The 23820-nt window shown below is 42.8% G+C and overlaps 2 protein-coding genes across 2 annotated transcripts in view; one reads left to right on the top strand and one right to left on the bottom strand.

The window, feature by feature from the left end:
* SKP2 (S-phase kinase associated protein 2) overlaps nt 1–20495 on the bottom strand; it is a 33383-nt gene extending 12888 nt beyond the window's left edge. Inside the window, exons 1-6 of the mRNA XM_008050582.2 lie at nt 20211–20495; nt 19426–19697; nt 6701–6812; nt 3463–3606; nt 2022–2156; nt 53–151 (exon numbers count right to left, since the gene is read on the bottom strand). Of these exons, the coding sequence (XP_008048773.1) occupies nt 53–151; nt 2022–2156; nt 3463–3606; nt 6701–6812; nt 19426–19697; nt 20211–20254 (806 nt within the window). The 5' untranslated portion in view covers nt 20255–20495. The remainder of the gene's footprint in view (nt 1–52; nt 152–2021; nt 2157–3462; nt 3607–6700; nt 6813–19425; nt 19698–20210) is intronic.
* Nucleotides 20496–20512: 17 nt separating this feature from the next.
* Nucleotides 20513–23820, top strand: part of LMBRD2 (LMBR1 domain containing 2) — a 48998-nt gene continuing 45690 nt past the window's right edge. Inside the window, exon 1 of the mRNA XM_021708852.1 lies at nt 20513–20934. The gene's annotated coding sequence lies outside the window, so the exon portion shown is untranslated. The remainder of the gene's footprint in view (nt 20935–23820) is intronic.

The raw sequence follows: 23820 nt of genomic DNA on the forward strand, positions 1-23820 counted from the left end.
AGTTGGCATGTTTGATACAAGAGTCTATAATCAAGTCTCAAGCCTTTCCTACCTGAAACAGCTACTTAGCAAAGTCTTCAGAGCAGATTCAGAGAATCCAGAACACCCACAAAGGTTTAGTCGCACTAAATTTGAGTTCTGCGCAAGATTACTGGAAAAAGAGAAAAATGCCAGAGACATAAGACCAATAAGATGCTCTTATTCCTCAAAAAACATTTGAATGAAATTAGGTGAGTGTAGTTAAGTGCACAAAGCTTCAAGGCAGAAGTGAGTTTAAAATTCACATATCACTCTGTCTCTGAGACATCAAGCAGGGTGCTTTCTTTGCCTTAGGTTACTGATGTGTGAAATGGTATTATCAATACTTTCTTGATTGAGTTATTAAGACTAAATGATATAATGTAATAAAGGACTTAACACAGAGTAAATACACAAGAATCATCAATTAAGATACTTTGTCAACTAAAAAATGGCAATGGAGTAAACATTTATCCATTTCACCATAATTGGAATTAGTTTGTAGATGAACACTCCCAAATGCCTTGCATTACTGAAATTTAGTGATTAACAGTAAGAATCCTAGACTATTATATTGCCAGGTTTAAATCTTTGTTTGGTCCCCTACTAACTGTGTGACCTTGGACAAGATTTTCAGCCTGTGTCTCAGTTTCCACAATTATAAAAAGGAAACAATATGAACATACTTCATAAGGTTGCTGTCAGAATTAAATGAGAATACATAAAAAAACTTACTATCTGGCACATAATAAGTGCTCAAAAAATGTTAGCTGCTATTATTATCATGTTATACTAGGTTTAATCCTTTCTCATCTGAATGAAAATACCATATCCTAACTACTCCATTTTCTTCCATGTCTGGTTGACCCCCCGTGGTACCTAATGAGTTAATTTGCTAAATTTCAACTCTGACATGCTTCTTCCCTTCTTTTTTTTTTTGAATTGGAGTCTCACTCTGTCGCCCAGATTGGAGTGCAGTGGCCGCTCCCGACCACCACAGCCTCAACCTGCTGGGCTCCGGCGATCCTTCCGCCTCAGCCTTCCAAGTAACTGGAACTACAGGCGGACACTACCACGCCCGGCTAATTTTTTAATTTATTGTAGAGATGAGGTCTCGCCAAGTTGCGCAGGCAGGTCTCGAAACCCTGGGCTCAGTCAATTCACTCACCTCAGCCTCCCAAAGCGCGGCGTTACAGGCTGAGCCACCGAGCCCGGCCTCCTTCCCTTCTTAAGGCCAATCTCTCCACCTCGTGTCCCTTTTCATAGCTTACCAGAGAGTCCAGACTTCTTACCGTGTGGCACAGAGGCCCATTATAATCTGGTCCCTGACTCGCCTCACCTCCTGTCACTCCCTACCCTAAGTCCTATGCTCCAGCAACTTCAAACTACTTAAGAGTTTAGAACTACACAGGCAGTTTTACTTAGACTGCTTCCTTTGTCCTATCACCTAGGGATCTCCTTCATGAATATCTTCAATATTCAGTTTAAGAGTCACTTCCTCTGAGAAGGCAGTCCTTCCTAAATTTAATAATTAGATCTCCTGGTGTGTGTTTTGTTACATAATCACCAATGCATTTGATAAACACGCACATGGTAATTATCTGTCTCTCTCATGAATGAGTCAGGGACCAAGCATGATTATCTTTGTATCTCTAGAACCTAGCAAAAGGCCTGGCATAAAGTCAGCATTCAAGCTTTTGTTGCTTTGATGAATCCTGAAAAGTACTGTAGAAGCTGGTCCACTCTACTAGATTATTTTTTGTGTCCATCTGGATATGGCTAACATGTTCCAGTTCTATATAGGGAACAAAATTCACACACATAAAAACAATTGCCGGCCAGGCATTTATAATCTCAGTATTTTGGAAGGCTGAGGCAGGAGGATTGCTTAAGGCCAGGAGTTCGAGACTAACCTGCATAACACAGTGAGACTCTGTCTCTACAAAAATATTAAAACAAAACAAAACCAATTGCCTTTGTGACAAACTCTGGCTGCCACTCACTTGACAATGGAATCCGAAAGTCGCAGGCCTTCCAGACTGAGATTCTGCAACTTGGAGCACTGAGACAGAATGTCATGGAGGGTAGACACATCTATAACTGAGTTTGACAGGTCCATGTGCTGTACACGAAAAGCACTAAACACAGAAGAAAAAAAAGAGGCTCCGTAGGGTGGCTCTCACAGGTATATCCAGACCAAATCAGACCCCATCTTCTTCCCAAATGAGCAGCCAATCACAAACAAGACCCTAAATACATATCTCAAGCATTAACTATAGTTTTGACTATTAAAATTTACTACTAGTTTATTCCCATCCTCATTCATTTTAAAATTCAAGAGGATTTTTGCCAAGTACTGATATTGCTGTGAATATAGCCTTAGAAAATTAATGAGTGGGCATCACAAGAATGAGCTGGATGTGGGCGACAAGGAGATTAAGCCTATATAATGACTCCTGGTTTCTCATGGCAGTGAGTGGGTGAGCGGCAGTGGTATTTACTAATACAGGAAGGAGAGTGGAAGAGCAAGTCTTAAAGGGAGGCCAAGTTCAACTTTAGATATGCTAATGTTGAAGTACTTGGAAGAAATTCAGGTGCAAAAATTTTTAAGCAATTAGAATTTGGGTGGAGCTAAAGATAAGAAATGGAGAGTCCTGGGCATAAATGAGGGTATACAGGACACAGCTTGACTAAGAACAGCAAGTGGATTTAGAAGAGAAGGATGCTGGGAACAGACACCAGAGTGAACAAAGGAAATTTCACTTGTGAAGGAGAATGAGGAGGAACAGCCTTCTCACAGAAGGAGCAGGATAAAAAGCAGCAAGAGAGATGATTCTGACTATCAGAAGAAAGGGAAAAGTACTAGAGTCAAGAGATACGTTTTGTCCTTCGCTCTGCTATCTTTGGCTTGTTTTTTGGTGTAGGATCTACTTATTCTACTCAAGTATGAGACAGCACCAAAACCCAGCATTACAAAATTATCAGTAACAGATAAATATTTTTCAAAATATCCTACAAGAGAAACAAAATCAGGACATTGCTTTTCAGGTTGCAAATTTGTCCACGATAGGATCAGAAACTCCAAGCTACAAATCTGAAGAGAGTCCTCACGTTTTTTTATTTATCAGTCATGGACACTGTGGGACACACGATCGCCATCTGCTGAGGACTGGACTTGAGAAGCTAAATGTGCAACTTTAACCATAGGAAGAGTCCAGCAGCATCCCTGAGTTAAATGAGAATGGTGTCATTGAAACCTGTTTCATGTTTCATTGAAACATGTTTCAATGCAAAGGCCACAAAGCAAAATATGCAATTAACAACCCCACACTGCACAGATGACCTATGACAGGTTGTAAGACTGGCTAAAGAAAAAAAAGGAGTTTGATCTGTTTCTACTTCAAAATCTAGATATAGTCTTTTCCAGAGGTTTTTCTTTTTTACCTGAAATGTTCAACCAATGGTTGGTCCACAAATGATCGTGGGCAGCGGAAGGCAATCACCCCTAGAGACAGCAAACGACCAATCACCTCTGGTTGCAGATTTTTACCTGTGAGGTCTAAGGTTTGCCACAGAGATTCATCAAACCTAGAAAAGAGGAGGTGCTTGATTTGGTTAGTTGGTCACATTGAATGTTGGAGGCCGGCCCTCAACAATGTTACTTATAAGGACACAACTGCTGAATCCCCTTGAAGTAAATTGTGAAGGAACCTTCAGTTTTAAGCTGACTATACAGTGAGCTACAATCTTTTTAAGGCACTATGACTATTCCTTGATCATATCAGAGACAAGTTTCCATCTTTCTTTTTCTACATATTTCCAACTGAGATGGTTCAATGCTAACATTAGCACTGTCATGAATCTAGAACCAGAGAATAATATTCTAGCATTCAATCCAGTTTGACAAGCTTAAAAATGGTCATTCAAATTGTTTAACTGATTATTACTAGGTAAGTCAGTTCAAAAATTCTTAAAAGATCCCACTTGCTTTTAAGCACAGACAGGTTATCACAATTAATGGAACATGTAAATATTACTAAAGGAAGAAAAGTCAGCACTATTTTATTATGAGATATGGCTGTCATAGATACCTACTAGGTATCTAGCATAGTTCAGCTGTGCTTTATAATACTTTTTAAACTTAAAATACATACATGCATGTGTGTATGTGTCTACAGTATATATACCTGTATTATATATGTATATGTGTGTGTGTGTGTGTGTGTGTGTGTGTGTGTGTGTATGAACTACTGTGAAAGGAAAAGGGAAAAATATTAGATTATGGATAGTGTTTCTAAAGCAAAAGGGAGATTCCAAAAATGTACTCAATAGCACAATAAGGGAGTTTTAATATCTACAGTTGAAAAGAAAAATTTTTTTAAAGAATCCATGAAATACAAGCACATGAAGGAACATTATAAATGCTTGGTTGTACTAGAATTTTCTTTTTTTAATAGTGCTTGAAATAAGTGGAAATGATTAAAAATGGTCATTCAACCATTTAAAATGAATGACCATTTTAATGACCATTTGTCATAAGGAAATTGTCAGTGTGATTTGACCCCTATTATTAAAGATATCCTTAAGAGAGTGAAATGCTTTTGTATCTTTGTCTTGCCCAGAATAAAATCCACTTTGGCCTCTAAGGAATTGACACCAGATCAGCACTGCTTAGGTTGTCTCAATCTCAAGTCTGATGTTTCTTCTTGAAAGGAGGTAAACTATAGCTTAACCAGCATTTTATAACAACCTGGGAAGTTGTGGAACGTTCATTCTCTTCCCAAGTAACATACATCTTCAGGATGAAGAATACATTATAGAAAGATGAATTTAGGAGCTACCTAAACACTAAGCCAAATATAACTGGACGTGGTGTTACAGTTGAGGCTGAGGAGTTAGCTAGACCTTAGACTCTTGCTTTACACATCTCTCAACCTACTGTTCCTGACCTTGTACTTTCCTCGTCTCTAAAACTGTGTTGATGAAAACACCATAATTTAGGGTCATAAAATTAAATTTAGGGTCACAGGATTAAATTGCAAGCACTATGCCTGGTACTTAGTAAGTGCTTAATAAATGTCAGTTGTTACTTTTATGACAACTGAGCTGAGGATTAATGGACTTTGGGAGAGATACAGGTCAAAGGATGCAAACAACAGATATGAAGAATGAACAACTCTCAAGGTGTAATGCACAACATGAAATCTATAGTTAATAACATTGTAGTGCATTCCGAATTTTAGTTAAGAGAGTAGATTTTAGGTGTTTTTGCCACAAAAAAAATGGATACCCGTGTGAGATAATTGATGTGAATTTGCTTGATTAGAGTAACCATTTCAGTTATGTGTATCAAAACATGTTTGCACCTTAAATATATAAAATAGAATGTAAAAATAGTCTTAGCCGGGCTCGGTGGCTCAGCTTGTAATCCCGCGCCTTTGGGAGGCTGAGGTGAGTGGATTGCCTGAGTCCGCGGGTTCGAGACCCGCCTGGGCAGTGAGACCTCATCTCTACAAAAATTCAGTCGGGCGTGGTAGCACATGCCTGTAATTCCGGCTACTCGGAAGGCTGAGGCAGAAGGATCGCCGGAGCCCAGCAGGTTGAGGCTGCAGTGGCCAGGAGCAGCCACTGCACTCCAGTCTGGGCGACAGAGTGAGACTCCAACTCAAAAAAAAAAAAAAAAATAGTCTTAATAGACTCTGCATGGAGAGGACAAATATATAGCTAGTGGAAAATCAAGATGGAGTTCCTTGGGTGGGCGTAAGTGAAACTCATTTGCCACTTGTACTAGCATTCCAGGTGTACAAAATCTCTCTGCAGCTCTTCTAAGTAAACAGCCCACTCCTGTAAATACCAGCACACCCTTAAAGGCAGGAGGTGCCTGCTGTCTCACAGAGGGAATGCCAGATATGTGGAAGAGAAGACAGACAGTTGACCTTTAAACACAAAGCAAAGAATGACCAGGGGGTAAGATGGGGAGGGGGAGGAGTGAAGATGGTAAAAGTTCCAGCTGAAAATCTGACTTTTTCTTGCCTCGGGTTTGTTACTGCCTTCCCAGCTCACCAAGACTTTCTACCTTTCATACCTGAAAAGTGTTGCCAAAAACTAGGCAAAAACAACATGGTTGTCCTGTGCTGAACATGTTCGTGAGTCAGGCACTGCACTGCCATCTTTACATTTTATCCTCACAACTGCCCTGTACAGGAAATATCATTATCCCTGTTTACATATGGGGAAACCGAGGCATTGAAGTGTCAGGTGACTTGCTCAGATCATACATGGAGGGTTCGCACTTGTGTTTAATGCCAGAGCCCATGTTCTCTCTGCTCACGATGCTCACTGCCCAGCTCACTGGCATTGGTGTGAGAAACAGCTGTCCGCGTGCACCACCAGAACTCCCTTAGGTCTTAATATACAGCCTGACCCAGAGTCAGCATCCAATCAATACATGCTAAACTGAATACAGGGTCAAAGGGGCTTCCAGAACTGGTTATGTTTACCTCTGCCAGGAGATTCCTCTTCTACTATGAGAACACTCATTATTAATAAAAATATGAAGATGCCTAGTTTGCTTTGTGCTGCTCTATTTTCCTTGGTTTTTTGTTTCACCAGACCAAAATGAATAAATGACCTTCCCCTTATCTTCCTCCCTACATATGCCCAAGAGGTGAAAAATACTTACGCTAGGCGATACCACCTCTTACAAACACCAGAGACCTTTAGCAGATCAGGGAGGCACAGACAGGAAAATATTCCCAAGAGTAGCTCATCTGGAAGGGAGTCCCATGAAACACCTTTGAGGGGGGGAAAAAATGTTTGCTCATCACCATCTTGTTCCCTATCAAGGCTACTGAGTATTCTCAAGCATTTAAAGGATATATAGCACTTACCTTACAGGGGGAATTTAACATTAAACTACTCACCCTCACAATCATTTTTCTGTTCAACCCACTGTCATCTGTGTACCCTTAAGAGAGCACCACATTTCTCAGCAAATGAGAAAACCAAGAATACTATTTTTATCCCTCTTCCCATCAGCTCCAACCAACCAATCGGAGGCAAGGACAACATGGACAGGGTGCGGAGCAAGTCCCTACCCTCTCAAGTGTCATATAACAATGTCTAGACACTGTGATGCTTCTGGTCTCTAAGGAAGACAATGGCATGAACAAAGGTCACTGTAGCCTCAAGCTCTTGGGCTCAAGTGATTCTCCCACCTGAGCCTCCCGAGTGGCTGAGACTATAAACGCATGCCACCATGCCCAGCTAAAATTCTTTTCTTCCTTTTTGATTTGGAGTCTCACTCTGTTGCCCAGGCTGGAGTGCAGTGGCAAGCTCATGGTCACCCCTGTGTCGACCTGCTGGGCTCTGGCGATCCTTCCGCCTCAGCCTTCCAAGTAGCTGGAACCACAGGTGCGAGCTACCACGTCCAGCTAATTTTTGATTTATTGTAGTGATAAGTTCTCGTCAAGTTGCCCAGACTGGTCTCGAACCCGCGGGCTCAGGCAATCCACTTGCCTCGGCCTCCCAAAGTGCTGAGATTACAGGCTGAGCCACTGAGCCGGCCTAAAATTCCTTAAAAAAAAATTTCTTTTGGGGCAGGGGACTGGGTGTGGTGGCTCAAGCCTATAATCCCAGTGCTTTGGGAGGCCAAGGTAAGAGGATTGCCTGAGCCCACGGGTTCGAGAACAGTCTGGGCAACTTGGCAAGACCTTGTCTCTACAATAAATCAAAAATTAGCCAGGCTTGGTAGCACGCGCCTGTGGTTCCGGCTAATTGGAAGGCTGAGTTGGAAGGATCGCCTAAGCCCAGGAGGTCGATGCTGGGTTGGCCATGAGCATGCCACTGCACTCCAGCCTGGGCGATGGAGTGAGACTCCAACTCAAAAAAATATATATATTTTTTGTAGACACAGAGTCTGGCTATGTTACCCAGGCTGGTCTCAAATTCTTGGCCTTAAGCTATTCTCCCACCTCGGCCTCTCAAAGTACTAGGTTTATAGGTGTGAGCCATGGTGCCTGGCCTCATTTCTTAATTTAACAAATATTTATTGAGCTTCCAATACAGTGCCAGGTATAATTTTAGATGTTGGGGAAACAGCAGTAAACTAGACAAACAAAACACTTTACCTTCGTAGAGCCTACATTCTAGTGAGGGGGAACAGACAATCACATATGTTAAAAAAAAAAAAGTAAATTGCCAGGCTCGGTGGCTCAGCCTGTAATCCCACGCCTTTGGGAGGCTGAAGTGAGTGGATTGCCTGAGCCCGCGGGTTCGAGACCCGCCTGGGCAGCAAGACCTCATCTCTACAATAAATCAAAAAATCAGCCGGGCGTGGTAGCACATGCCTGTAATTTCGGCTACTTGGAAAGCTGAGGCGGAAGGATCGCCGGAGCCCAGTAGGTCGAGGTTGCGGTGGCTGGGAGCGGCCACTGCACTGCAGTCTGGGCGACAGAGTGAGACTCCAACTCAAAAAAAAAAAGTAAATTATACGATTAGTGCTATGCAGAAAAATTAGGCAGGGTAAGAAGAGAATGGAGAGTCAGAAATAGGTGTCATAAGTTTGAACACAGTGGTCACAGGGAAGGCCTTACTCAGACAGCTATCATTGAGCAAAGGTTTGAACAAAGTGAGGGAGTGAGCCCTGTGAATATCTGGGTGTGTTCTGGGTGCAAGGAACAGCATGTCTGTTTTGAGGCACAGCAAGAAGGCCAGTGTAGAGGAGCAGAGTAAGCAAGGGGGTGTTGCTGGTAAGATGAAATCAGAGAGGTGAGAGCGGCTAGGTCATGCAGGCTTACTGTGTCATGACATAGCCTTTGGTTTTGACTCTGAATTTGGTGAGGAATCAGCAGAGGGTCCTGAGCATAGGAATGAAAGATGGTTAGATGAGTTCAATAACTTTGCCTTCCTAATTTCTTGACCTCTGACTGATCTTCTATGCCAATTCTAGTGTTGTCTCTTCCCTCTCTCTCACTTAAAAGGCACCTGTATTTCCTGACCACGTACACTGTACCAGGCCCTGTTTAGGCAGGTTTGAGGACACAATAAAGACTACTGAGGAGGGTGACAAACAGTCACAGCTGCTGCCCTGGGCAGTCTTTCTAAACAATCATGCTTTCCCTCAATCAGAACCCTGCAATAGTGCCCCTAAATATTTAGCCTAAAGATCACATTGCTTAGCACATAGTTCAAAGAGTTCATGTCAGGGCCAAACTCGTTTTTCCAGGTTAGTTATCTAAAAATGTGCTCTAGTCATTTGGATCTGCTTGCAATTCTTAGAACGAGCCATTCCGTGTTAGATCTCCATGCCTCAGCACATACTGTGCCCTCCCCTGACTGCTATTCACTTAAAAACAAATGGCTATTAAAGCCCCAATTCCTATGGAAGGTCTCCCACGACATCACCAGGAACAGGCCACTTTCATCAATGACTTACTCATCTGTCTAAATCCCCACTAGACTATAAGCTCTTAAAAACAGGAATACTATTTTTTTTTAACAATCTTTTTATTTCCAGGAACTAGCACAAAGTCTAATTCATTCATATATTCATTAAATATGTACTAAACACTGAAGTCTGTTCTAGCACCTTGCTAAGGATAGACAGCTAAACAAGTCTTGGGCCTGACCCTTATTCTGCTCAGAGTTTGAGAGATGCAAATAAACAAGAAATTCCAATAACTATCATGATGGGCTACAACAGGATTCAGGGTACTGTATAGCACATGGGAATGGGGCAGAGGTCAGGGAAGCCTTCCTGGAGAAAGTGGTCTCTAATGAAGAATAAGTAGGAGATACACAGCTGCTCAATTAATGTTTGTCTCCCTCTGTATAGGGGACAATATTAAAGGATTGACTGAGACCTTGAAACTTAAGGGTAGAGAGATAAAGGCAGATCCTCAGTGCTGGCTGTGGACAGCAACCTGGGAGGCAGTTGGAGTTTATAATGTGTAGCAACCATTTTGTCATTGACACAAAGTTCCTCCAAAGTCAACGGGGTGGGGGGTGAGGATAGAGGTTCTCAAACCAGGCTCCTGCCCTGCTCTCTGATTTGGAAGAAATGCTAAAAGACAGGCTTTCTCAAGTTTTTTTCTCCTATTAATTTAGACCTTACGTATCTAGATGAGATTCTAGTTTTTTCCCCCATTAATCCAACTCTTGTAGACCTTACATATCTAGATCAGATTCTAGTATTTGATTTGGCAAAAAAAATTACATACTTAGCTAATTTGAATCTAAAATATTGAGATTTTTACTTTGATCCATTAAAAACCATCCTGACACCAGGTGCTTAGCCTCCCAACAAGTTTGAGAAATATTGGACTGAGAAAGAAGCATGGCTTTGATGGAATCTTGGCTGTGTTGCCCCAAGTCTGTGAACTTGGGCAAGTTTACTTAATTCCTCTGGGTCTCAGTTTCTTGATGAGTTCAATAACTGTCTTCCTAATCTCTTGACCTCTGACTGATGTACACCAATTCCAGTGATATCCTCTCCCCTCACTCCCACTTAAAAGGCACCGGTATCAGTATTTCCTGAGCAAGTACACTGTACCAGGCCCTGTTTAGGCAGGAATGGGAATAAAAAGATTCATCTTGTAAAGTTGTTCAGGGAATAATAAATGATGCATATGATTAAATAACACAGCAGAGTCAAACTCTCTCTTTCTCACTTCTATTCCTCTCCTTTCCCGATTTAGTGTGCACATTTTCTTTTTGTAACAATCTTTTCTTTTCAATTCTACTCTGAATTTTCACCTATGCCAAGGTACACATGGTAAGATTTAACAAAATCCTATATCTGTCCTCTGTTTAAGCTTGGGTTCCCCAGAAGCAGATCCTAAGGATCTGACTTTAAGTAGTTTATTTGGAAAGTGATGCCAGAAAGCACTGAGAAGAGTGAAGAGAGGCGTGAAAGGAAAGGTATGCTAATAAGCAGATTAGTGCTATGAGCAACTAGAGCTCAACTCTTCTGGGAACTCCAGCAAGACCATCTAGACCTGTCCCAGACCTGTCCCATCCAAGAGCATGGGTGCTGGGGTATTAATCTACCAATTGCTGTCAGCCTCAACATTAACTTCCTAGCATTCCTGCTCAGAGAAAGCACTCAAGCCTAGAGTTACATCTACATGCAGGCAAAAGCTTTGGCATGTAAGGGAATGGTGAGCTTCAAGGGGTTATCTATGGGGCACTGACAGTGTCCACAAAAACTGGTTGAAGAAAGGAAATTAGAAAAGCTTGTTATGAAGTACAAAGCAGAAGAAATAAATCAACAAACTTGGTGCTTCCTACTTTATCGGGAAGACGTAAGAAATCAGGAACAGATCAGGTGCAGTGGCTCATACCTATAATCCCAGCACTTTGGGAGGCTGAGGTGAGAGGATTGCCTGAGTCCATGGGTTCGAGACCAGCCTGGGCAACTTGGCAAGACCTCATCTCTACAATAAATCAAATATTTAGCTGGGTGTGGTGGTGCATGCCTATACTTCCAGCTACTTGGAAGGCTGAGATGGAAGGATCACCTGAGCTGGTTGAGGCTGTGGTGCCTGTGAGCCTGGGTGACAGAATGAGACTCCAACTCAAAAAAAAAAAAAAAAAATCAGGAACAATTAGAAGAACAATAGGAGATAGACAAAGTGCTAGGAGGAAAATGTGGCACACTGATGAATGCAGAAGCCAGCGGACCTCGGCAACAAGGAACTGCACGACAAGCCCAGAGTTAGGAAGGCTTCATGCTGCAACTGCTATCTTCACCTGCCCCTCTCCTACACATCCTTCAGATTTCCGCTTCAATGGCACTTGCTCAGAGCAGCATTCTCACCCAAGATACTACACAACCCCCATGCCTGGATTTGTACATCCAGTACCTAAATCAATGCCTGGCATATCATAGAACTCAATGAATATTTGCTAAATGTATTATACTACCTTTTACTCCCCTTCAGGCAAACGGTGAGTCTGCTACTTCTCTAATTAGTGTGACTGGCTAACTCTTATTAACCAATTAACTGCTACAGACCCAGTGCCTAGGAGAGTGTGCACTGAATATTAGAAAATAATCAACTGATATTTCACAAAGGAATGACTGACCCCTCTCTCCCCACCCCCAGAGAAGAATGAAAGCTTTATTTTATACACAGGCAATACAGTTGGTCTGAGGACCAGTTTCCTCATTTTTAAAATGACATGGATGGCTTATAACTCCACTTTCAGCAAATCTCTTGTGAGTACCTAACGAATGCACTAGTGCTGGGAGCTGGGTGTAAGCCACAGACCTTCCTGATGACCTCACTGGGAGACAAACTAATAAACAAATATGTAACCTAACAATTAAAACTGTCATTTACTGGAAGCCCTAAAACGTCTCAGAAATTCATCAAAGCACACCAACTCTAATCTTTTCAGCAACACCTTCATACTAAGTATTATTATTCCCATTTTATTGATGGGAAAATTTGCCTTAGTGGAGTTAAATAATTCCACCAAGGCAATAATTAATTTTTTTTTCTTTTTTAGATTTTTTTCAAGAAAAATCACCTGAGTTAGTAATTGTTAGGTTAAAGATCTTGGTGGAACCTCCAAAAATGTTAGGTTAAAATATATCTCCCAGTAGGGCCTCTAAAATGTTAGGTTAGACCCACCCAGGTAGGGTCCAATCTGGTGCCACATGAAAGGTGCAAAGAATTGCATAGAAGTTAGATTGGAAAATATAGCTTATTTAGAAAGTAAACTAGAGAGAGAGAAGAGAGAAGGAGATTCACCTCCCCAAGGCAGGGGAGGGGGCCAAAGCTTAGGAAACATGGTGGCAGTCATAGCTCAAGGAGCACATGGCTTCACCAGAGTCTAATAAAGCAATGGCCAATATCAACTATTAAATGGCAGAACCAAGAGGCAAAACATGGGCCTGTTCTGTCTGCTTCCAAACTCCCTTGCCCCAAAGTAAAGGTGCAGAGTCACAAGTAATAGCCTACCAGGTGACAGAGGCACTGCAGGTGGTGGCTACAAAGGAATGCAAAGAAATAGCATAGCACTGTCAGCAAATGGAGGGGTTGAAGCTGAAGACACATGCCCAGAGCACCCCAGTAATATTTTCTATCAATATACCAGGAGTCTTTGGGATAACGGGGCTGGGGCTTTGGGAGAAGATGCAACTATGACAAAAGGGACAAGGTCATACAACCAGTAAGTGGCAGAAGGGAATTCAAACCCAGGTCTCTTTCAGTCTTAGCATGCTCTAAGATTCTAAGTCCTCCTCTGTTTTAAGTACTTGATTGATTATTCTGCAAGTTTAAAAAATGTGAGAATTAAACCTGACATGCTGTGGATTAATCAGGGTTAGGGAGTAAGAAGTGGAGAGGAGATGACAAAATAAAGACACTGAAAGGTATCAGTGGATTCACTACCAAGTGGAAGGAGCAATGGCCAAGAAAATGCACAGCCTCTGCTAGCAGCCATGTACCCAGGGCTTCATTCAGTTGACCACAGGATGACACTGCTTCTTGAGTACCTAGGTGGGGGTGCCACAGCCTGAAATGGGCTGCTGTCCCAGCAGATGGGGCAGAAGTTTGTCTCCAGTAGCTGCTTAGTAACAGGCATGCAGACTGTGATATGCTTAATCTAATTTTCCTTACCATATTTAATTCTCAAAACATCAGCCATCTGTTTCCTGGATTCCTGACTACACTACTGCCTGGTCTGTTTGCCAAAAGTAGAAGGGAAAACCCAGAGGTCTTTTTCTCCACTTGCCTCTGCTAAAGCCACCAGGGCTGCACACCAGCCCCACACTAAGGGAAATAATTATCAGCCCAAGGCCTCCAGCCTCCAATGGCATGGGTAGCAGTTAAACAGGGGCAGGAACAGGCGAAAGTTGGCATGATGAGCAAACCTGCTAGAATCATCCTCACCCACCACCATTTCCAATTATTCCCCAAGTGCAAACCCAGCTTCCCACTTTTGTAACCTCATCACCTCCCATGCTTCCCAAACTCCTGGAGAATTTTCTATGCATTAGATCTTTGCAGTGTAGGTAACTCATCTTATTTGACATATTTATTTCTCTCTACACTCACTAGATTCATGTTGAAAAATTCAAAGTAATTCTACTCATAACCAAAAGTTTGATTTTTAAAATGGCTCCTCTCTTTAAGAACAGATCATCAAATTATTCTGCGACAGAAGCAAGCACATAGGCCCTGGTACTTACACCTACTGTTTTTTGTTTTTAAGGGTGTTGATCACCTCACAGTTGCTTTTGCTAGCTTATTTTAAGTAACAATACCCCATGCTTCCTTTTTAGGGAACTGCACACAGACTTTTCCATCCCAGATGTGTTCTCCTTCCTCTTCCCACAAACTACAAAGAGAAAATATGAGACCATGCTAGCTTTGGGTATTTTTGTTTTGGGTAGGTGGACAAAACTGAAAAAAGCAAAACACAGCAAAACTAAACATGGGTTCCCAATGTACCCCTCAGCCCACAACCCTTTCTTTCTTTCTTTTTTTTTTTTTGAGTTGGAGGCTCACTCTGTCATCCAGGCTGGAGTGCAGTGGCACACTCATCTCACCACCCCAGTGTCAACCTATTGGGCTCAGGTCATCCTTCTGTCTCGGCCTTCCGAGTAGCTGGAACTACAGGCATGTGCTACCATGCCCGGCTAATTTTTAATTTATTGTAGATACGCACTCTCACCAAGTTGCCCAGCCTAATCTCGAACCTGTGTGCTCAGGCAATCCATTAGCCTCAGCCTCCTAAAGTACTGGGATTACAGGCTGAGTCACCGAGCCTGGTAAACCCTTAATTTCTATGAAAAGACTTGCTCAACCCTGGGGTGTGGGAAGAGTAACAAATGAACAATGGCAATTGGGATTTGGGAAATAAAGCACAGTGTATAAACTCTATGAGGGCAGAGTCTTTTGTTTGTTAAGGTTCAGTGCTGTAATCCCAATCTCTAGAATGATGCTCAAGAAATATTTGTTTAAAAAAATGAATGAATGAAAGGAAGCTATAGAACAAGAAAGATGACTGGGAAAGATCGCATAAAGGCTCTTCGAGAGTTGAGATTTGAGAACTATAGGCTGAGACTCATTAATGAGTTATGAAGTCAACTTAATGAGTTTGGCTAGTATTTTTTTTTTTCTTTTCTAAGAATGGTTTAGAACAGAACGGAAAATATCTTAGTAAGGGGAAATATAGTTCTGTAAAATGTTTGTTTCAGATACACACCCAGGACTGCAATGTAAAATGTATTTCCTACTTGTAAAAAAAAAAAAAAAAAGTTTGTGTATGCCACATCTTTCAAATAAAATATATATTAAAGAAAAAATTGGGGTGGCTCATGCCTATAATCCCAGCACTTTGGGAGGCCGAGGTGAGAGGACTGCCTGAACCTACAGGTATGAGACCAGCCTGGGCAATTTGGTGAGACCTCATCTCTACAATAAATCAAAAAATTAGCTGGGTGTGGTGGTGTGTGACTGTAGTTTCAACTACTTGGAAGGCTGAGGCAGAAGGATCACCTGGGCCCAGCAGGTTGAGGCTGCAGTGGCTGTCAACGTGCCACTGCACTCTAGCCTAGGCAATAGAGTGAGATACCAACTCAAAATGAAACAAAGTTTTGGGAGAAAAATGTTTGTCTGTGAGTGCTAAAACACAGTTTTTCAAGCCAGGACTTCTTGGATCAGAATCTCAGGAATTTTGCACTTCAAAAAAGCTCCCTTGGGGATTCTGATATGCTCTAAACTTGAGTCTCTCCAGTCTGAGAATCATTGAGGGGTTTGGAATTTCAAGCATTTGACAACCATGGAAGAGCTGGTCAACCAATTAGTTCAACTCCGTTTCATGGCCATCACCTGTTTAAAGGGGGCAAGCATTTCATGATCATAAATAAAAGGCGATTATTCTCTTTTACCTATTACTAACCTCACTGCTGGCTAGTTTCCTCCCAACTCCTTCCATACACTCACCCCAAGGGCCAATCAGACTTGTTTTGGTACAGGCTGGCCACATAGCTTTATCTTCCGAAACAAACAGTTGACAAGGATTTAGCTGCCAGATGTGAGGCTGCACTGGGGCCTGCAGAGAAGATGGCTTAGCAAAGAACCAACAAAAACTTACAGCCCAGAGCCAGTCATCAGATATCTATGTACAGCAGGTGTGGCCTGTTCTACCCGAATCCTGGCATAGCTATTAGCCACCTGTCCTGACAACTGCAGACAAAACTCCCTGGAATGATGATCTAGCTCCATTGGAGGCCCAGGCTCCCGAAGGCACACTGGGACTTGTGCACACCTGCTGTCCCTCATCCTGCATCACTGAGTTTTCTCTTCTCCCTCCACACTAATCTATATTGTGTGTAAGCCCATGCACATTGCTTTCCCTCTGTACCCCTCTCGAGTAATAACAAACACAAAACCAGTTTTTTCTCTCTCACTTCAGATATATATTTTTGAAGTCAGTGTTAACAATCTACACATTGATTAGACCGTTTTCGGATCTTTCTCATTTCTGCTAAGTGGAAGGAGTACTATCTTCCATATCCACCTGAGGGGGAATCACTATGGGAGCCATTCCGCCTCTGGAAAGCTCTGAGTCATCACTTTTGCATAAGGGGCTCCCTTCCTCTGGTCTTCTACAGTACTGACTGCCTGAGACAGCCATTTGCTGCTAGTCTGTTAGTCTCCATGTATTTGCTTTGTGTGAGCTGTTTTTTATTTTATATTGTCTTTTCTACTCAACTTTCAAATTCCTAGGAGACAGCAACCACCCCTTAAACTTGTCTTGTCCCCACAATGCCTTGCTTCAAAAAAATGTATTTTTTGGTCAGGTGCAGTGGCTCATGCCTGTAATCCCAGCACTTAGGGAAGCTGAGCCAGGAGGATCCCTTGAGCCTAGAAGTTTGAGACCAGCCTGGGCAACACAGTGAGACCTCTTCTCCAAAAAAATAAATAATAAAAAAAAATTAGCCGGGTACGGTGGTGCGTGCCTATAGCCTCAGTTACTGGGAAGGTATCACCTGAGCCCAGAAAGCCGCAGTAAGCTGTGATTGTGCCACTATTCTCCAGCCTGGTGGACAGAGTGAGAACCCAAATTAAAAAAAAAAAAAGTCTTTGTAATTTATACCTGTATAAGTGACTGTGGACGGGCAGACAGCAATCATATTTCATGTCAAAAGCTATTGGTGCTGGGCAAGTTAGTCAAAATCTGTTCATTTTAGCAGGAAGTATCTCTCACTACATCTGGTTAGTCAAGCACCAAATTGGTAGGGTTACATTTCAGACACCAAAATACCAGTGAGCATTACATTTTGAAGAAAAAAAACTATACCAACAGGGTCAGACTAACAATATTAAGGAAAAAAATCAAAGTCAACTAACCTCTCAAATGGGTATCAGAAATTTTATCAACACTATTAAGGAAAAAAACAAAGTCAACTAGCCTCTCAAATGGGCATCATAAATTTTATCAACCATCGATTAGGTTTATTTATTGAGTGTTATGTGCCTGTGGCATGCTAAGAGCTTTATGGCACTCTCCTTTAATCTTCACAACAACCTATGATATGAGTATTATTACAGAACTCCATTTCACAGATACAGAAAGTCACAGAAGGCTCATATAATTTCACAAGGTTGGTAAGCAGCAGAATAAGGATTCAAATCCAGATCTGACTTCAGTACAATCCTCTCCTGCCTCTCTAATTAATCCAAGTCCTGATGTGGATATCCAGACCATAACTTGGATAAGGTTCTTTCCTCAAGCAAGGGCCAAAAACAAAGTAACAACTAGCCAACCTATCAACTCTCCTGCATAGGAAGTCAGATGGGAGAATGTAGGAGTACACTTATTTATCTTGGCTCTGCAAGATTTCATCTTTATTTCTTTAATCCATCTCTTCTCCATCATCACCATACCCAATTTCAGTTTAGATGATCACTTCAACAACTGTCTAAATTCTGTTGACTTTAATGTCAGAATATATTTAGAATCTAATCACTATTTATCACTCCTCCTACACCTTTTAACAGGTCTCCAGACTTCTACTTTTGATTCCCTGAAGTATAGTTTCAACACATCAGTGTGTCCTTTTAAAAGTTAAATCAGGTCACATCACAACTCTGCTTGACACTATCTCCAGCCTGATCTCCCCCAACTCTCCCCTTTGCTCATTCCACTCTTGGAATATGACTTCCTTGTTCCTTGAACAAACGTCATACTTCTGCACCAGGGTCTCTGAACTGGCTGTTCCTTCTGCTTGGGGACCTTTTCTCCAATTTACAGTTGATTCTTTTATGTTTTTGCTTAAAGGTCACTGTTCAGTTGAGGTTTTCCTTCAATACCTGGTTTAAAAGTACAATCTATCTTTCTACTCCAAGTTTTACACTTGGCTTACTCTATTTTTGTTCTTAGCCATAGTAGTTATTACCTTCTAAAATATAGAATGGATGCTTCACGAGGGTAAGAATGTTTATGTTTTGCTCATTGCTATATCCCTAGCACCTAGAACAATGCCTAACATTGTTCAGCACACAATGTTCAGCAAACATTTGCTGTATTACTGTTATGACTTATTGGTAAAAACTGATAACCCCTTGTCATAACCCTATGATTTTGGGAGCTCCAGGGTTCTCATCTGCTCTGGTAGGCACTCATTCACCTGCTTGAAAAAACAAGGCATGGGGTGCTATTAAGAGGGAATGTTCTACATTTCAGTTAATTCACTCTAGTTCTGGGGGATGATCTGGGGAGAAGTCTGGCATTAGGAGTGCATTCCAAGAGTTCAGGCAAGAGAAGATAAGAGCTTGAGAAATAGTTGCTAGACAAGAGGGAAAGATGGGATGACTGATTGGATGTTGGGAAATGGTAGGAATCTGACTGACTCTCAGGTTTTTGGGGTTGGGTAACTGAACAGTGCCAGAAGTAATGGAGACAGAACATACCAGGAGAAGTTCATTTGAAAGAGGACCTGGGGAGATAGATTTCCTTCACTTAGTTGAACATTCACTTTAGCAGTCCATTGATAAATAACTAAAGTAATTAAGGCAAAAAGCTCACTCAGGGGTACAAAGTGGCAGGTTATACACAGAAAGAATACGACAAGATCACTGTTTGTGTTTCCATTTATCAGTGGCATTGAGTTGGCCTTAGAGCAGGGCAGATTCCCTTTCAAGGAAAAAGGCGGGAATGTCTCCTGGGTTAAAATTTTCAAGTTGATTGTGTACCAGAAGATATATACCTACCAAGACTCTTGTATACTTCAATGACTTGTCCCATTTTATTTTCATTTTAAGTGAAAAATAACTTAAGAATTAGGCAATTTTAAAAGGTAGCCACAGTAAAGATCCCTGAAAAACGGTTTACCAACGAAAACAGTACAATCTTGACATAACTTATAGTTTTACCCTCATACCTTACCTGGAAAGTTCTCTCGATTTAGCTTAGGCCTGCGGATGATCACAAAGTCTTTGTCATTCCCTTTGCTCTTCAGCCGTTTCCTTGGAGGGCTCTGCGGGTGGCCCAGGTTTGAGAGCAGTTCCTGGGGGATGTTCTCACTGTCCACTTCCTCTTTCTCCAAGGCAGAGACCCCCATGCCTGACAGTAGTTCAGAAGTCTTGCTGGAATCCCATCCCCACGTGAAGCTGGTGGTAACGTTGCTACTCTGGTCTGGAATCTCCTGGAGGTGCTTCCTGCAGAATTGCACAATACCCCCATTCCTTTCGAAAGCACATCCCTAAATAAGTCCAAGGTAGGCATAAAAGAAACTGCAATTTATGCACGTAGGAAACCTTCACAGCAGCTAAAAGAATTGCATTTTTACGTGCCCGCGGCGAGTTACCAAGAATGAAAGAGGAAATGACAGAACAAATCGAAAAGGCTTTTTGATTTACGATCACGAAGGAGGCTTCAAGAATTTCTTCCAGTGGAGGGAACAGACAAGGAAAGAGGGAGGGCAACCATACAGTGATTTAAAACGGTAGCAGGAAAGCCTAATTAGGGAAGCCAAGTAAAACCGCATGCTGATCCCCGCACTAACCCATCCATCCATCCATCCATCCATCCATCCACACTCTCCCCAAGAAGTGGCTAAGCAACCATTCGCAGAACAACATTAGAACAATATTAGCAAGTATTTTAATATTCACGGCCTAAAAGAATGAAGAGGGTCCATTCATCTCTGCCCCTTTTTGCAATCGGTTTACCTGTGCATGGCGTCCGCAAGTTCGGAGGTTTTAAATGCGTGCATTAATTGCAGAGCTGCCCGCCTCCCGGATTCCCGCTTTGGCGCGCGGCGGCTCCGGGGGAGCACTCGATCCTCTATCAGCAATACCCGCGCACTCTAGCAACGTTCCATCCCCGCCGCGCGCGCAGGGCTCTTCTGCTCGCTTTCCTTCGCGGCCGCCGTCTGCGGCCCCCACAGCCTGCTGGGAATTGTAGTTTGCGCCCTGTCTCGTGGTCGCACCGGCTCGCCACGACTTCCTTCCTTTGCAGCATTGCCCGCCTCCGAGGCACCCACAACCCCCTGCGGGCGCGGGGCGGGCAGGCCCACGGGGTAGGCGGGGAGCCGGAAGCGGGCGGGGCTCTCGCTGACTGGGAAATGTCAGCCGCTTGACTGTGGACGGCTGTTTCTTTCCCCAGAGCCCGCAGGCCTTCTGGTGACCGCCACCGCCGTCGCCTCGGAGCGTGGGTCCCGGGCGCTGGGCGGCTGTGGCGGACGCCGCGTTTTCCCGGGTCCTTTCAGACGCTGTCTGGCGAGATCGGACGGCGAGACCGAGAGGGGAGCGCGTGAGGCGCTTTGGAGTCTGGGGTCCGGGGCCGAGCTCTGGCGGAGGAGAGGGGCCCCGGGAGACCCCGAGCGGCGGCCGCCGCCGCGGGGCCCACATCCTTGGCCGCTGAGTGGAGGCAGTAGCCGAGTCTGCCGGCCAGGTGAGAGGCTGCGAGCCGCGGGCGTCACACCTGCTCGTCCCTTTGCCTGGAAGCCTCCTCCACCACTGGGGAGAGGGCGGCCCTTAGGGTTGGATCTTGGACCGGATCCTTTCCTCATCTGTAAAATAGGCACGACGACAACGACGTACATCTCTCAGGGTTGGAGGGAGGGTCAAACCAAATCGAAAACGGTTTGTAAACTGGAGCGCAGTTCGAAAGAGAGAAGGTGGCTTGATTTGGGGGTAGCCGGAGACCCGGGCGGTCCCCGTGAGCGCCGGGAAGCCTGCGCATCCCCTCGCAGCCTTGATAAGTCCATGAATGAGAATGGGAGTAGAAAAGAAGGGGCAGTAGCCAGCATGCGAATAGGTAGAGGAGAACGCATGAGAAAAGAGCGTGTTATTCCTAATAGCTAGCATGGGAATAGCTAAGGGGACTGTATCTGGCAAAGGGCTTTCTTTACCCGTGCGACGCCGCGGGCCACCAGCAAAGCCCTTTGGTTGCTTGCTGTCGCTCAGTTGGCTACGTCCGTTTGCGTTGCCGCCTAAAAGCGAGCTGCTGTCTGCCTCTCTGTGCTGAAAAGAGTGTGGGGGCTTTTGGAGTAGCGAGCGTGACCTCGTCCAGGTAGGATGACCGTGCGAAATTCATTGTGCAAGCGATTCTACAACTGCGACCCGGGAAGGAGGAGGGAAGGGGACGGATTCCAACCCTAATAAAAGTGAAGAGGATGTGAAAAGTTCAGAAAGAAGCAGGCCAGCTTCATCACATGCGAGGATATTCCGTGGATATTCCGTGATGTTCTATAGCATATCCTCGTATTTCTTTGAAAATACGATTCGCTCTCTAGTGAAATTAATCCTCCCTTGCTCAGGTGGGCGCTTGCCTCAAGCTTTGTTCTTAGCTGGAGAAGTACCTGAGTGTTGACAGAGGAAGGCGTTCATGAACCTTTAGTTTGTTTCTGAAAGGAGGTGAGATTGGTATAAAGGATCTGTGGTGAAGAATACTAGCCTGAGTGTCAACAGTTCATTAAACAAATGTTATATGGAAAATATTTTAAAAAGCAATATCCGGATTTTTTTCTCAACAAATGTTTTCTGTATGTTACTTTGCCTTCATTTGAATCTGCATCCCTTCCCTGAAGATTTTGCAGCTTGTTAGGAAAAATATTAACACATAATAACATACTTTCCTTTAGGTAAATGAACAAGACAGAGAGAGCTTGTAAGCTCATGGAGGAGAAAGAATAAACAAAAAATATTTAAGATACCATGATGAGAATAAGCAGTTTTAAGATATAAAATAACTGGGAGAGTCCACTTCAGATATAGATCACATAGACAGGAAGGTCTGATAGATGGGATGATTCTAAATTTAAAGATGATAAATATCCTTGTTCAGTCTTGGGTTTAGCTAGGAGTTCCTTCAGATGTAGAATACTTGCAATATCTGAATTAGTGGACATGAGATCCTCTCTAGGACTTCAGGGAGAACTTGTCAACTTTGAAAATGAGTCTGTTTGCCCAGGTAACAGAAATACTTCAGCTTCCTCATGGGAAAATTTTTTTGCATCCCTTGTAATCATGGTTATTGGCATAATATAATAAAAATAAAAGTGTGAATTAGTGCATTTGATTCTTTTTGATATAAAGAATTTTTCCCATTAGAAACTTGAGATTGCTGGCTGCATAGAGGTTGTTGTCTCTTAAAGAACTGCACTATGATTGCTACTGATGGATTTTATTTTTCTGATTAATCTTAATAGCTTAATTGTACTCAACACATTCCACGTTTTATTTTAATTAGAGAGATATTCCATATTTCCAGAACTAGAATTACTAGATCAGTATCCAGGACAATAATTGCATTTTTAAAAAAACTGATAATGACATTAGGGCAAGTCATTTCTAGTACTCTTTGGAAGCTTCAGATAGAATACGAAGTAACTTTGTAAACTGGGAAAGTTTATTATACAACATGAGATACTTGGGAGAGGCAAGAGTAATGTCATTTATGCAGAGTCAAAACCACAAATAATCAATATTATCAGGGCACAGGAAGAGCCAAGAAGGACTGGCAATCTTTATTGACTACATTATGCACTACTTGCATGCTGTATGTATAGTCAGTAGTATGCCATTTTTGGAAATCAAATGTGACAGATTCTATTTAAATAGAAGAGTGATACGCTTTTTTCTTAGTTCCATCAAAACATGAAATAAATCCTAAAATTCCTTTAGTTTTTGTCTTATGTTAGTTTAGGAGAACAAAAAGCTGAGAGCAATTACATAGCAAGAAGTTTCTATCTGCATATCAGATTTCAAGAGGATCCTTTTCATTGGATTAATTTTAAAGTAGATCTTTAATTCTTTGCAGTTTAATGAACTGTAATAGATTGGGGCCAGAACAGAAGGGTTCTAATTGCTCTGTTTTCTACATTGTTGACTAGAGGCATAAAGTAATTAAATAAAGTAATTGCAGTATTATCTGTGAATTGAGTTCTGTTTTACACACGACTTTCTTAGCACTCTATGTAGATATAGCTAAAAGAATAATAGGAGACTGTTTCTAATTTGTTCCCTGTGATGGCTGAACAAAATAAATAATTTAAACAAGTTAAATTGCATTAAGAAAGCATATCTGAGCCGGGCTCGGTGGCTCAGCCTGTAATCCGGCGCCTTTGGGAGGCTGAGGTGAACGGATTGCCTGAGCCCGCGGGTTCGAGACCCGCCTGGGCAGCAAGACCTCATCTCTACAATAAATCAAAAAATCAGCTGGGCGTGGTAGCGCGCGCCTGTCATTCCGGCTACTCGGAAGGTGGAGGCGGGAGGATCGCCGGAGCCCAGCAGGTCGAGGCTGCGGTGGCCGGGAGCGGCCACTGCACTCCAGTCT

The sequence above is a fragment of the Carlito syrichta genome, unplaced genomic scaffold (assembly GCF_000164805.1).
Source record: "Carlito syrichta isolate Samal-C Ts95f unplaced genomic scaffold, Tarsius_syrichta-2.0.1 Scaffold152793, whole genome shotgun sequence".
In the NCBI taxonomy this organism is placed as follows: domain Eukaryota; kingdom Metazoa; phylum Chordata; class Mammalia; order Primates; family Tarsiidae; genus Carlito; species Carlito syrichta.